The sequence below is a fragment of the Botrytis cinerea genome, chromosome 7 (assembly GCF_000143535.2).
Source record: "Botrytis cinerea B05.10 chromosome 7, complete sequence".
Lineage (NCBI taxonomy): Eukaryota > Fungi > Ascomycota > Leotiomycetes > Helotiales > Sclerotiniaceae > Botrytis > Botrytis cinerea.
Window position 1 is genome coordinate 699,405 of NC_037316.1, and position 12,737 is coordinate 712,141.

The 12,737-nt window shown below is 43.0% G+C and overlaps 3 protein-coding genes across 3 annotated transcripts; all 3 read right to left on the bottom strand.

Annotated features, from left to right (window-relative positions):
* Positions 1–1,626: 1,626 nt before the first annotated feature.
* Positions 1,627–3,480, bottom strand: BCIN_07g01870 (hypothetical protein). The gene is made up of 3 exons (XM_001558734.2): positions 2,720–3,480; positions 2,210–2,668; positions 1,627–2,145 (listed from the first exon to the last, which is right to left on the bottom strand). Exons 1-3 carry the CDS (start codon positions 3,373–3,375, stop codon positions 1,881–1,883), a joined length of 1,380 nt encoding a protein of 459 aa, XP_001558784.2. The 5' UTR covers positions 3,376–3,480; the 3' UTR covers positions 1,627–1,880.
* A 660-nt stretch (positions 3,481–4,140) lies between these two features.
* Positions 4,141–9,343, bottom strand: BCIN_07g01880 (hypothetical protein). Its single transcript, XM_024693890.1, has 2 exons — positions 7,737–9,343; positions 4,141–7,673 (listed from the first exon to the last, which is right to left on the bottom strand). Exons 1-2 carry the CDS (start codon positions 8,646–8,648, stop codon positions 4,320–4,322), a joined length of 4,266 nt encoding a protein of 1,421 aa, XP_024549679.1. The 5' UTR covers positions 8,649–9,343; the 3' UTR covers positions 4,141–4,319.
* A 1,465-nt stretch (positions 9,344–10,808) lies between these two features.
* On the bottom strand, positions 10,809–12,571 carry BCIN_07g01890 (hypothetical protein). The gene is made up of 4 exons (XM_001558731.2): positions 12,329–12,571; positions 12,116–12,249; positions 11,607–12,061; positions 10,809–11,557 (listed from the first exon to the last, which is right to left on the bottom strand). The coding sequence occupies exons 1-4, from the start codon at positions 12,461–12,463 to the stop codon at positions 11,052–11,054; spliced, it is 1,230 nt and encodes a 409-aa protein (XP_001558781.1). The 5' UTR covers positions 12,464–12,571; the 3' UTR covers positions 10,809–11,051.
* Between the last annotated feature and the right edge of the window lie 166 nt (positions 12,572–12,737).

Genomic DNA, 12,737 nt, shown 5'->3' on the forward strand with positions numbered 1-12,737 from the left:
CCGGAAGCAGATATGTTCTTTCAAATTGAATGCAGAGGAGACTTTGACAAATCTGTTAATTTGACAGCCCCGCCGTAAAACCTTTTCTCTTGAGTTTGTTTTGCTTCTTAACGCATTTCTCATCCGTCTTGTGACTATGATATACACAGTTGTTCCCAACTCTTGGGTCAGTTATGGCTTTGGCTTTGACATTGGATACCTCACCTCTTAAATTTTCAAGAAAATCTTTACAGAGATCATCATCGTCTTTGAGGATGCTCTGTATCACTTGAGTTAGCCAACTACCTATAATGTCAGCTTTTTGCGATCTGAAGACGAAGATCAAAGTATATAACCCAAATAGGCGATATCTGGAGCCTTTCTGGACCTCTCAAAAAATTGCCCTGTTACATTCCACATTATACGACAGACGACGGACTATCTGAGCATCACGCAAATGATCCACAACTTCGTCCATTAATTCTGCTAGGCATTACTTCTCACACATTACATATAAACTGCAGCAAGCGCTTGTAAAGTGCTCCGGTTTCTCTTCATGTATGAGCGGAAAGAGACGTTCGCTACAGACCCAGCCTATAATTGTGTCAGATGACTCGAATTTATCTTCAAATCCTGTCTCACCGAGGAGGATGAAGCCACTTATAGAAGTAGCACACCCTCTTCTTGAAAAAGGGCGAGACAGATTAGCAATAATTTTACCCATGTGCTCATTTCTGTATACATCCTATGAAATCTGCCCAACAGTTCATCATGTATCGCACGACTTAGGATTCACAAGTCATGTCACTCCGAAAAATAGATTATCATTACTATGTTAATGATAAGATAAACTATAATTAGATTATTGACACTTCCACTGCACTTGTCTATCTGATGGAACTCGGGGTATAAACGCCCGAATAGTCAACGTAGCTAGGTAGTGGCTCAGTTGGTGTTGATACCTTCTTATGAGTGTTCCAAGGACGCCGAGCTAGCAACAAAATTACAAATTATATGGCGTGAATCCAATTTGAAGATTCTTTCTGATTGTCCTCTATCACTCCATCAAGAGGCTCTGTGGCTTGCTTGAGGCGAAGCTCTAATTCACGGCAGTACTCAGTTTATCTGACATGATCGGTCATACGATGAGCCATTTCAAAAGATTATTGGACGGGTGTGAGTTACCATGTGACTCTCATCGACATTGTACCCAGTATCTCACTTCAATTTCAATAAAGATTCAAAGAGACTGAAGACGATCATTTGCTTGCCGAAATCATTCTGAGTTCTCAAGGTAAGTTTTTTGAGACATGTCTTTCTTTCGTTGAAAGAAGAACGGGATAATCAGATCGAGAAATGGACAAATTCAGAGAATTTGTGGACATGGAGATTGAGTTAAAATCATGGGATAAGGGAAATATAACATTTTTGACTTTTTTTTTTGAGAATTTGGGGAAGGGGGTGTATGATTTTCTACTGCAAATACAAGATCTTGTGATGAAATGTAGTCGTGAATGTCTCATCTGGCAATGGTAAAGCAAGCAGGTGATTAGATACGATCAATTAAGAATGAAAAAATCGTACGGGAGACACGGAGCGAAAGTTATGAAATTTTTTAATTGTAAGAACTAAAGCTATCCGAGGAGATGGAATAAAAGGTTTCTATTTAAACACTTGCAACTTCATAGGCACGTAGAAGCGTAGATGAAATATTATCGTAAGTCATGTATCTATCTTCCCCCCTCAAAGGTATCACAAACCTACTTGATGGTGCTCCAAAAATGCACAAGTCATAGATAGTAATCCCAGATCAATCCATAACATCAAATTCTCTCATGACCTCTGTAAATTGTGCAAGTCACCTAGGAATATTCCATTGGGGAACATTCAATGCCGCAGGCTCAGTTGTCCTCTAGAACTGCATTACGTTGTTTAATCCACATAGGACAATCATTAAAGGGAAAATGCTGATGCAACTCGCATAAATTCCATTTTCGTGGATCGAGAGGATGCTCATATGTTCCTCGATCAGTGATCTGGCTTCTGCAGTAGTTGATGTAGTCAATACCAGCATTTTCAGAGCGGGACAGGAGATTCCAAAGCTCCGAGCTGGAGATTCTGGGTCTACCAGTGTCTCGGTTGCATTCATCGGAGGTCAAGAGCCAGCTAATTTCTGCGTTAGTTTGTGTTCAAGTAAAAAGTTAAAGCGAAGAGGGTATGGGGAACATACTCGAAAACCGCAATGTAGAGCTTTCTCAAAGGATTACCGGGATGGGTTTGCGAATAAACGGTATACAAATCCCGAGCATCTGGTAAGATGACTGCTTCATCGCCACTACCCCAAAGCTCTCTCATAGCCGTATCCATAAGCTCATCGCACATTTCAGGGAGATCGAAATCATTTGCCATAATGTACGTGTGGACGAAAGGGTAATTAGAAAAGCCATCGGCTCGTCCTGGCTTATGTAATTCAAGTGGCATAATTGTACCCTTAGTGAGCCATTGAATGATGACTCTAGAAGATAAGGCCATGTATCCGCGGATATAGATAGAGTTGGAGTAAGGCTTGCGAAATTTGTTAAAATGAGGTGCGGTCTCAAGTAGGGCTTTGAAATCGGTTTCTGTGAAGTAAAAGGTCGCGTATTCATCTAGTTGGCCACCGATACCACAACTGATCATGCAAATCTTTCTGTAAAATTGTCAGATGTGGTGATAAAAGCTCGTGGGAAAGTCTACTCACTCAGGTTCCTCGAACATCTGGCGACTACGCTTCTTGTTGTTCTGGGATGAGTTCTGGGATGAACTCCTGGATCGCTTTGGCACCATTGTTGACTTTCTAGCTGGCATCTTATCCTCGTCTTGTGAGTCGAGATCGGAAATAATTTTATGAGTAGAAGCAAGAGGAATGGATGTTCTGGCTAAATTGATAACTGACTGCTTGTCGTGTGCCTTTGGGGATTCTTTTGTAGAATTTGCTTGAGCCGAAGTTTTCAAATCTAGAGAAGATATTCCAGAGACCGCATGCTTGTTTGTTGATGAAGGTGGGATCTGTTTGCGAAGTCTCATCTTCTTTTTTGGTGAGGCAGAAGAGGAGGAATTGTTGGTAACTATAGCTATTTGTTCAGCTGGTTCACTTGATACTGGTACGACATCAAGCTTTGGATAAATTGACCGGTAAGTTCTAGGTGTAAAAGCCGTTACGAATGCTGCGGCCGTAGTATTCATTGGTGACAGGGCAACTGTTTCGGTGGCAGTCGTGGGTTGTCTGAGAAGCTGTCTAAGGGATTTTCGAGCCGAACTTGATGGTCCTTTGATATCGGGTAGTTTTGGAACTCGAGTTCTTAATGAAGATCTGCGATCCATGTTAGGAGAAGCAGTGTTCTGGAGAGAAGACATGGCTAATGGTAGTTTGGTGTCAAATCGAAAGCCGTATTGAGGGCGTTGCTTAGCGATGCGATATGTCGAACCTTTTAAAGTCAGAAACAAAACTTGTGTTAAGACAAGATACTGATGAGAAGTTTGGATTGAGAAATGTGACAAGCCGTGCTAATATTACTTGAGAGAGTTTGAACCAATTAGATATTTATTAAGCGAGGATTCATGATCTAATTTCGTCAATCATGTGAGCGGCTATTCACTTATTCCTTCACATCAGCAGTAATAAAACAATCTTATGACACTTGCTTTTATTGTTATTGTTTTATTTATTTATATCTAGATGTACATTAAAGTACCGAACAATACTTATTACATTATCATGATATCCTACACACCACTCAATTCACCTTTCTAGAAGGCTAGAGTTATGTGCTAATAACTGAGCACCCTCAATCTTTCAGTAGCACTAAGGATAAGCATATGCCTTAAAATCATTCACTATACTTTTTAAAGACCCTATTAACTCTTTAAAAAATGGTTTGCACGATATTCCGGTATAAACTATCCCTGTAGCGTTCCCTTAAGACAATAGGTTAACTTCCATCTCCAATAAAAGGGTTTGGAAAGTTTTATCTACACACTAGTAACGAGAAAAATGGATCAAGATTCTAACTGTAGTTTGAGGAGAAAAATCATATCAACATACTATTGGGAATGACTAAGATATCATGAACTTCTGCACTTTTATTTGAAAATACCAAGTCACATCGTTTAAATCGTAAATAAAATACTGATAATTGAAAAAAGACTTTATTTTGAACATGACTAAACTTCATAATCAACCAAGAGAGCCAAAGTTTCATTGCAAAAATCAAATAAACCTCATCCACAACCACCGAACTAAACACCAAAACCATAATGATTACTCGTAAAACCACAACCACCACCCCTCCACTTCCTAATCACAGATTATCCAAAGGCCCAGAAACTGCCTTAAACGCCTCCGCAAGCCAAGCCTTTCTATCCTCCGGCGTCATCAGCTCTCCCTTTCCCGGCCAACCCTCTATCCACCCCGCCATTCCATCCGCTTCCCTGATACAATCTTTCCAATCGCCCTCCCTGACATTCTCCCCCTTCTTAACTATCACCACCACCATGTTCTCCCAATCCCTGATTCCTTCTTCCGCCAATGTCTTACTCCCATGTTTCAACCACCTTCTCTCAATCCTCAACCTCATCGTTCCCTTCTCTCCCACTTTCGCCTTTCGCATGATGGCTGAGAGATATCGCTTCAACTGTGATATATTCCAGAACACCGGAATATCATGACAGGCCAAATAATGCGGCGGTGGAGCATCCGGCAAGTGTTGTCTCGAAGAGGTCAAAATCGTAAGATTCAGACTAATTTCTCTAAGAGCAGAAGACTTGTAAGCATGAGCGTGCATCCAAGTAATACTTGCAGGGGCTAATTCATAATCGGCCGGAGCAGGAGCACGAATTGATGCAGGTGGAAGATTGGAAGCTGCATCTTTAGCTCTCTGTTGCAAGTGTGTAGGACCTCTGAGAGCCAACCAGGAGAGATCGGGAATCCTAATTCTGCGGGCGATATTTTGGAAAAGTCCGACTGCTTGACCCCCATTATTAAGTGCAGCTGCTTCTCCATATCCTTTAGCCTTCTCCTTCTTCTTGGATTCCTCTTTTTCACGTAACAACCGATCTTCCTCCTTTTTCCTCAGACTACTTTCGATTCTTTCGCGTTCTTCCTTATCTCGTTTATCCTTTTCCTCCTGCTCACGGAATTCCCGTCTCCATTGTTCCATGTTATCTTGTGCGATTTTATCCTGCCTTTTTTTCTCATCTTCCGTAGCTTGAATCTCCTTCTGTAACTGAGCACTTTTTTTCTCAGCTAGTGCTTTTTGCTCCGCAGTCAGTGCCCGCCTGTTTTTCAATTCATCTGCCCTCTCCTTGGCCAAACGCAAACGTTCTCTAGCTTCGCGTTCTCGTTCCTCGCGTGCTAATCGCTCGACTTTTTCTATAGCCGCCCAATCTTTCTTCAGTTTATTTTTTTCCACCTCCGATTTATTTTTCGCAAGCTCTTCTTTTTTTACTCTGAGTTCCTCCGCATCGCGGGCGACTTTCTCTGCTCTCTCCTTTTTCTCACGTTCTTTTTTGGCAGCGTCACTTTCGGCAGGTGGTTTTTCCTCAGGCTTGTCCTTGCCCTTGCCCATATTTTCTTTCCGCGTATCTCCCTCTTCAAAGTTCTTTACGAATTTTTTAACATATTCATTTATATTCTTTTTACCCAGGTTCTTCTTCTCTGCATCTGCTGTCTTGGAATCATAGACCCCTGGAACTTTTTTCAGAATATCGTTTTTTATCTTGTTTAAGATATCTTCAGCGAAATTTTGCGGAGTATCTGGCTTTTTATTCCCCTCCTTGTCTTTCAAATCCTTAGCAATCTTGTCTCTAGCAATTTTATCAGCTTTTTCTTTTTCTTCTCTCTCCTTATTGATCTTATCTCTGACGGCCATCTCCTTTTTCTCTCTCTCTATTCTCTCCTTCTCGGCTTTGGCTTTTTGGACAAGTTCCTCTCTGATCTTCCGCTTTACTTCTTCTTCAGCTTCGGCCTTTCCTCTTGCTATTTCCTCATCCTTCAATTTTTGTTTCCTTTTATCCTCCTCCAATCTCAACTCTTCCTCTATTTCCCGTGCGACCCTCTCTTCAAGATCTTTTTTGGCTTCGGCTATTTTCCTCTGCTTGGCCTCCTTTTCCTCAAGAGCCCTTAACTCATCTTCGGGCATCTTTCGCCTAGCAGCAGCTATTTTCAATCTTCTTTTCGCGATCCGAATACGCTTTTGAGTGATCTCTTCTTCGCCTGAGTCAATCGGGCCAGGATCCATCACTCTCTTTTCTTTCTCCCGCATTAACTCTGGATCAATGCGCTCGCCTTTCCCTGTCTTAACTACCTGCTCGTTATGTCTTACCATTGCCAAATATTCCAGGAAATCCGTAACCTCACGATTCGTTTCGAAAGTGATACCCGATCTTTGATCTAGAATGGGTGAAAGAGGGTTTTTAGCTCTAAAGGGTGACTGAGGACGGGGCTCAGGCACGGGTATTTCTTCTTCGGTTGGATTTGATGTTTGAGACACTGTCTCCTCGGAATTTTTCGGAGTCAACGCTACATTAACAACTACAGACGCCTCATCTTCTCCACAGTCTCCCGCTACTATAGGCACCGTGGTGACACTGAGTAGACCTTTTCTTCCGGGCTCCTCTCCAATTTTTGTAGATGGTCGAGGCATTTTAGATACTCCCTCAATATCCTCAATCTTCTCGTCCACTACAGAAACTTCGACCCTTCTCTTTGCTATCGTTGCAGCTAAAGCGTCTAAAAATTGACGCTTCTTTTCCTCTTCTTCTTCTTCATTCCTTGGCTTTTCAAGTTGACGTAGCTTCAATAGCTTTTCCTCAGCTTCAGCTTCCGATTTTAGCCAATTATCTTGCCGGTCAGCTTTCACCTCATCTGCTTGTTCTTTCCAAAGGTCCACCAATTCCTTGTTCCTTTGGAGTAATGTGGGCAGGCGAATCTCTGGGAAAGCTCCACAATACAAGTCTCTCTCTTCTGAATCGGAAATACTACCAATGCGACCGAAAAGTTCTTCAAGCCCTTGGGGCGCATCTTCCTTTTCCCATTTATCCCTCAGAAGTTGTTCAGCAAAAGACTCTCGAAGTATCATAGGTGGGCGTTGTACAGGCGCCGCAAAGTGATGTACAGTCTGTATATCTAACGCCTCTCGCTCGGCAGGCGTCATATCTAACACCCTTTTCCAAACGTTTTCAGTATTCATATGAATCTTGAGCCTCTCTTTTTCGACCTGTTCATCGCGTTCAATATCGCGATTCATTTCTTGAAGTAGCTCATCGAGTCTGCGTTTTACAGGGATATTTGTTTCCAATTCCACATTCTTTTTTAACAATTCCCGATTGTGTAGTTTATCTTCTAACTTGATAGCTTCTTTGATAGCAATCGTGCATTTATTGACGATGTTTTGCAATCGGAGTATTTTTTCCCGATCAGTTTCAATTTTGAGCTGGAGATTCGCTTTACTTCTCTGTTCAAAAAGCCATGCCAGATGCTTTTCGCGTGCATCATGTAGATCCTTTAGTGCCCACGCCTCGAGTTCTTGAGCTGCAGTTTTACCTTCGGAACTATCACCACGGTTCACCCATTCCTGGAACTTTTCTTCGATAGTAGGTGATTCTGCAGGTTCGGCAGCCCATTTACGATACATTTCACTTTGGCCAGAAGAAGTCTGCAAAGACTTTGCGATTAGCGCAGCACGTGTAATTGCGAAGGATACACCACATGTACTTACATTCGAATCGCTGGGTAGAGGCTTTTGATCAGATTCTCCTGGGGAAGATGCACCGTATAAACTGCCCTCATCATCTGCTATAGATACAACAGCAGCTGGGCTGTCTACTTTGTCCTCTTCCACAGTAGGTTGTTTTCCCTTGTCCGAATCTCCTTTTCCAGTCCCCAAACCATCACCACCTCCAGGCAAGTCAGTCATCTTTTTACCTGCGATATTTTCCGTGTCCTTACTACCTATCGAACTCCGTTCAGCAATAGGGGAGAGATTGGGAATCCTTCGCGGTCTTAGTGGTTGTGTACCTCGCCCGCCACGCAAAGGGTGATCCTCTTCTGCCCTACCCAATGGCGTTGTTCTTTGTGTAGTATCAGGGGATTTGGTTTCCGGTACGGGTGCCTTGGGGCTCCGAGTTCTTTGTAACCGACGCTCCGCTTTCTTTTCTAGAGCCGCATTCCGGGCCCGAGTCGATAATACAACCTGTAGTCTATTCATATCATAACTGCCATCTGGATTTTTGAACTGTGTAATATCCACTTGTTGTGGCTTTGGTTTTACCGGAGCCGGAGGAATCATGAAATTTAGACCCTTATCGGTCCCTGCAGGTTTGGGAATGGGCGCTTCTGCATCATGGGCCGATCTCCCAATGCCAGACAAATCAATCTTACCATCTCCCGTCCCCGGTAATCCAGGACCACCTCCTCCACCAAGACCACCAGGAAAAACACGCGAAAGAATTGCAGGTTGCTCATCAAGATCTTGTAATGTTCCCGAAAGATCAACCGAGTCGTGACTGCTGAAACTACGTGCAACCTCTGCTTTGCCACGTAGACTTTGCGTCGTCCCTCGTGGTAAAGTCAACGACCCGGGTCTTGGGACAGGCAGATCTCGTCTGCGGCTTCCGATTATATCGGCCATATTGTATCCGATTGTTATTGCGATTGAAATTGTTACGTGTGTAATACTAACTTTTTAGCCGTGCGATCGATCACAGCAATGATCATTTGCAGTGAGGGTGTAGATCAAATAGCTGGCTTTATTCATCGCTACCCCTTTGTTGAAATCTTACTTGATCCGGCCATCAAACTCGTAGTCGTGATTGATTGTCCTGCTTCCCACATATCAAATCCAACTTACAAAGGAATGTGTTATGAACCGGAATTGGTCACACACCTTTGAATTTGTTCTCCAGATAGCCATAGCAGCCATAGGCCAACAATCTAGCTTTGTTCAATTCGATGGGTATCATAAATGTGCTTGGCAATCGTGTACGAATAAAGCCATGACAAATCACCAGGCAAGTCCATAAAAGATATATGCGAGCAAGCATGATCAGGATGGTGATTCTGGCCCCATCAGGCAGACATGCTAGAAAGTTAGACAACAATCGACAGCTTAAACTTCTTGTAACCTCCACTCTCTCAATATCATAAATAAGACGCACTCGATTTACAGCTTTTCTTGCCTCTCGCCCCTGCTCAAAAGCAAGCATTGTCGTTTCTTGACCCAAGAACTCATGATCAGTCCACCATCTCCTCTCAAAACGATCGAGCTGATCAAGGAAGAGTGCACCGACACCTTGCGTAACGTTTCCTACCTCGAAGCTATTCCTCGCTGTATTGAAATGTATACCATCAAGCCATGTTTTCCTTTCACGTAAAATCAACGGTGCCGAACCAAATTCAACAATTTCTCCTCTGGAATTGGAATTTTCTGCTCCCTGATTATAAAAGACAACGAATTCGTCAATCTGATGATTCCAGGGAAGTGAACGCGCCGCTTTCATAGAATGATAAACACGTGAATTGTAGTTTTCTACTCTCCTAAAGCTTCCAATGTCTGCTATATTCCATCCCAAATATCTCAGTCCATTTTTCAGACATATACGGCGTACAATCATCGCAGCAAAAAAGGATCCTACACCATACCAACTTTGCTCATTAATCAACAAACTAATCAATGAACTGAAACATAATCGATCTATCTTCCAATTGATATAGAGTTGAGATCGATTTGGTTCTCTACCCCACCCTGGACTCGAAAAATCTACATGACTGTAATATTTGAGAGCTTCCAGCCTAAGCTCTCTGTTGACATGTAGGGTCGATGGAGGTTTGGTGTAAGTAGTCAGTGAAACCCCAGTGGAAGTCATCGACGAAACGTATTCTCCCACGTGCGTAATAGGGTCAGCTGGACGAAATGATACATCGATATTTCTTTGTTGGGAACAAGCAAACTTCCAAATTCGGAGACGAAGTTCCACAGGTAGATCTGTAAAAGATGTAAAAGTGCTTGGGGCCGTCATCGTCATTCTTATAATAATTATATTGTGAATGTAACGAACAGTATTTGAACTAGAATAATGCCAAATTCTCCAGGAAGATAATCAATTAAAGAATCGAATTCTGAGACCTGTTTCGAAGATGAGAATCTCAAAACTTTGAAAATGTATCAAGGAAGCTATCGAGGAAAGGAGGGATAGAAGGATGAGGAAGATATCAAGGAAGTTATGATGAAGATCAACAGAAAAATCACAAATGAATTTTGAGAACAGAAATCAGAGTCGCTACGGGGAGTGTCTCTTAAAAAGTGTTTCCCTCACTAAGCTTGACCAGTGATACTAGTCAAGAAACTATAAAGTCCAGAGAATGATCATCTTTCCCGTCAATTACCATGAAGCAAGCGGAAAAATACCATTTACATAAGCCAAGCGTAATATATGATTGGGTACCCATTTTGTATCAAATGAACCATTACCTCTAGACTAGTATCTAGCTGCCAACAATTCAGGTTTTGACGCCGCTACTTACTCACCCTCGAAAAGACACCTCTCATTTCCAAAACTTGCCAGGTCCCATCAATAGTTGATCACCCGCAATCTTCAAATATCGTATTGTCAGGTATGAACTTTCTACAGAATGCTCAACTAGGTGGTCAATGAAAGACCATTAAAAAAAGCTTCCTCCCACTTGGGGCTTGGAGGTGTTATGTAGTTAGTGGAACAATGGTTAGAGTGGGAGGGAGGGTGTAGAAACCCCAAAATGACTTAAATGCCTCAGGATCACAGAATATACCGGCTAGTAGTAGGACAGGGTATGCGCTCAATTCATCTCAACTACAGTAAACGAAACGAAACCAAGATAGGAGGTAGGTATATCATATGTGAGTCGGCGAACGAAAAGAATTGCAAGAATTGACCACCCATCTATCATTCAATCATTCCACGTCTTGCCAACAGTCCGATCATTACATCGGCCATTCATACTATACATTTCATTCTTCCAATCCTTCCGACCATCTACCAACTCCAATCCCAACAACCTAATAATAGTAGTTCTCATCGTTCGTTCTTCCTCTCATGTATTGAGGCTCGCTTCCCCTTACGTAGATATCCTCGTACAGAATTTGTGGGGTCGCATCTGGGAAAGGCATCTCTTCGGCCTCCTTAACCTCTGCATCGACCTTTGCTCTTGCCTCCTTGTCAATGGCCTTCAACTCATCCTCGGTTGTAACATTCCATTCGATCAACTTTTGTTTCAGACCAGCGATTGGATCTTGGGTGCTACGCATACGTTGAATTTCCTCACGAGTACGGTATGTGGTTCCTGGATCGGACATGGAGTGTCCTCCATAACGGTATGTGACATATTCGAGGACTAATGGACCGTTACCAGCGTTGGCGTATTCCTTGGCGTGCTTGACAGCAGCCTTAACAGCGAGAGCATCCATTCCGTTGACCTTAAGACCTGGAATGTATTGACCACGCTTGTAGTAATCGGTAAGAGCAGAGGATCTGTTGGCTGCGGTACCCATACCATATTTGTTGTCTGATAAAATTAGTATACACTCGACCTCGTAGTCAGATCAAATACTTACTCTCACAACCGAAAAGGACTGGCAATTTCCATAGTTTAGCCATGTTGAAAGCCTCGAAAACCTGACCTTGGTTACTGGCACCATCACCGTACAAAGCAACAGAGACATTCTTGTTGCCATTGTATTGGTGAGCAAAAGCCAAACCAGCACCGACTGGAACTTGGGCACCGACAATACCGTTTCCACCATAGAAACCCTTGGTGAACATGTGCATGGAACCACCTTTTCCGTAGGCGATACCCTCACGACGACCCAACAATTCACCGATGATAGATTTTACGGAAGCACCGCGCATGAGAGCGAAACCGTGACATCTGTAGGCAGTAATAATGTCGTCTTCCTTGGTAAGAGAATGTTCGATACCGACAGCGACGGCTTCTTGACCGGTTGACAAATGGCAGAAACCACGAATTTTCTTCTCCTTGTAGAGTCTATCGGCTGCCATTTCCATACGACTATATTTTCCCATCAGCGGAATCTTCGGTCGTGATACCAGATCATATTCTTACCGCATAGAAACCATGTCGATATACATCTGCTTCAACTCTTTCTTGGTGGTCTCCATGGTGTAAGATGGAGGATCGAGCTCGTAGGTCTCGAAAGACTCGTCCGATAATTGTAATGTGAATGGCTTGTCATCTTCCTATAGTCCCAGAGAATCATCAGTATACACATTCCATGTATACAATAATCAATTGGGATAGCTCAACATAAAATCATACCTGAGGAACAGCATCTTTATCGGCGTGCGCGGAGGCGGCGTCTGTGGTAACCGTTCTCTTTACGAGAGCAGCTCTGGAAATGGCATTTCTGCGCAGAGGTGCGGCAGATCGTGCCTTCAATGCTCTCGAGAACATGGTTGTGGTGGTAGAGAATGTGTTGTAGGAAGTGAGGGAGGCGGAAGATAAGTCGTGGAAATTTCTCAGCAGCTGCCAAACAAAAGATGTTGATGGTTGGGATGCTTCGATTAGAGTAGTCCCATTTTGGGTTAGTTCGGACAGATTGTTCCTCAAGCTTCCGACTCAAGATCACGTGAAACGGATCTCTTAAATCCCGACAATCTACCACTCGGCCTTACTTGCGGACCCTCTTGCCCATAACTCGGGGTTCCTGGTTCAGTCTTCACCCATT

Bases quoted from the DNA above. Each gene is read 5' to 3' on its own strand.
- BCIN_07g01870 (XM_001558734.2), bottom strand. From the start codon at position 3,375: ATGTCTTCTCTCCAGAACACTGCTTCTCCTAACATGGATCGCAGATCT. The intron at 2,669-2,719 runs GTGAGTAGACTT...ACAATTTTACAG, and splicing joins CAGATGTTCGAGGAACCTGA to AAAGATTTGCATGATCAGTT. The intron at 2,146-2,209 runs GTATGTTCCCCA...CGCAGAAATTAG, and splicing joins CTCTACATTGCGGTTTTCGA to CTGGCTCTTGACCTCCGATG.
- BCIN_07g01880 (XM_024693890.1), bottom strand. From the start codon at position 8,648: ATGGCCGATATAATCGGAAGCCGCAGACGAGATCTGCCTGTCCCAAGA. The intron at 7,674-7,736 runs GTAAGTACATGT...AAGTCTTTGCAG, and splicing joins CTCTACCCAGCGATTCGAAT to ACTTCTTCTGGCCAAAGTGA.
- BCIN_07g01890 (XM_001558731.2), bottom strand. From the start codon at position 12,463: ATGTTCTCGAGAGCATTGAAGGCACGATCTGCCGCACCTCTGCGCAGA. The intron at 12,250-12,328 runs GTATGATTTTAT...CTGGGACTATAG, and splicing joins ATAAAGATGCTGTTCCTCAG to GAAGATGACAAGCCATTCAC. The intron at 12,062-12,115 runs GTAAGAATATGA...GGGAAAATATAG, and splicing joins ATCGACATGGTTTCTATGCG to TCGTATGGAAATGGCAGCCG.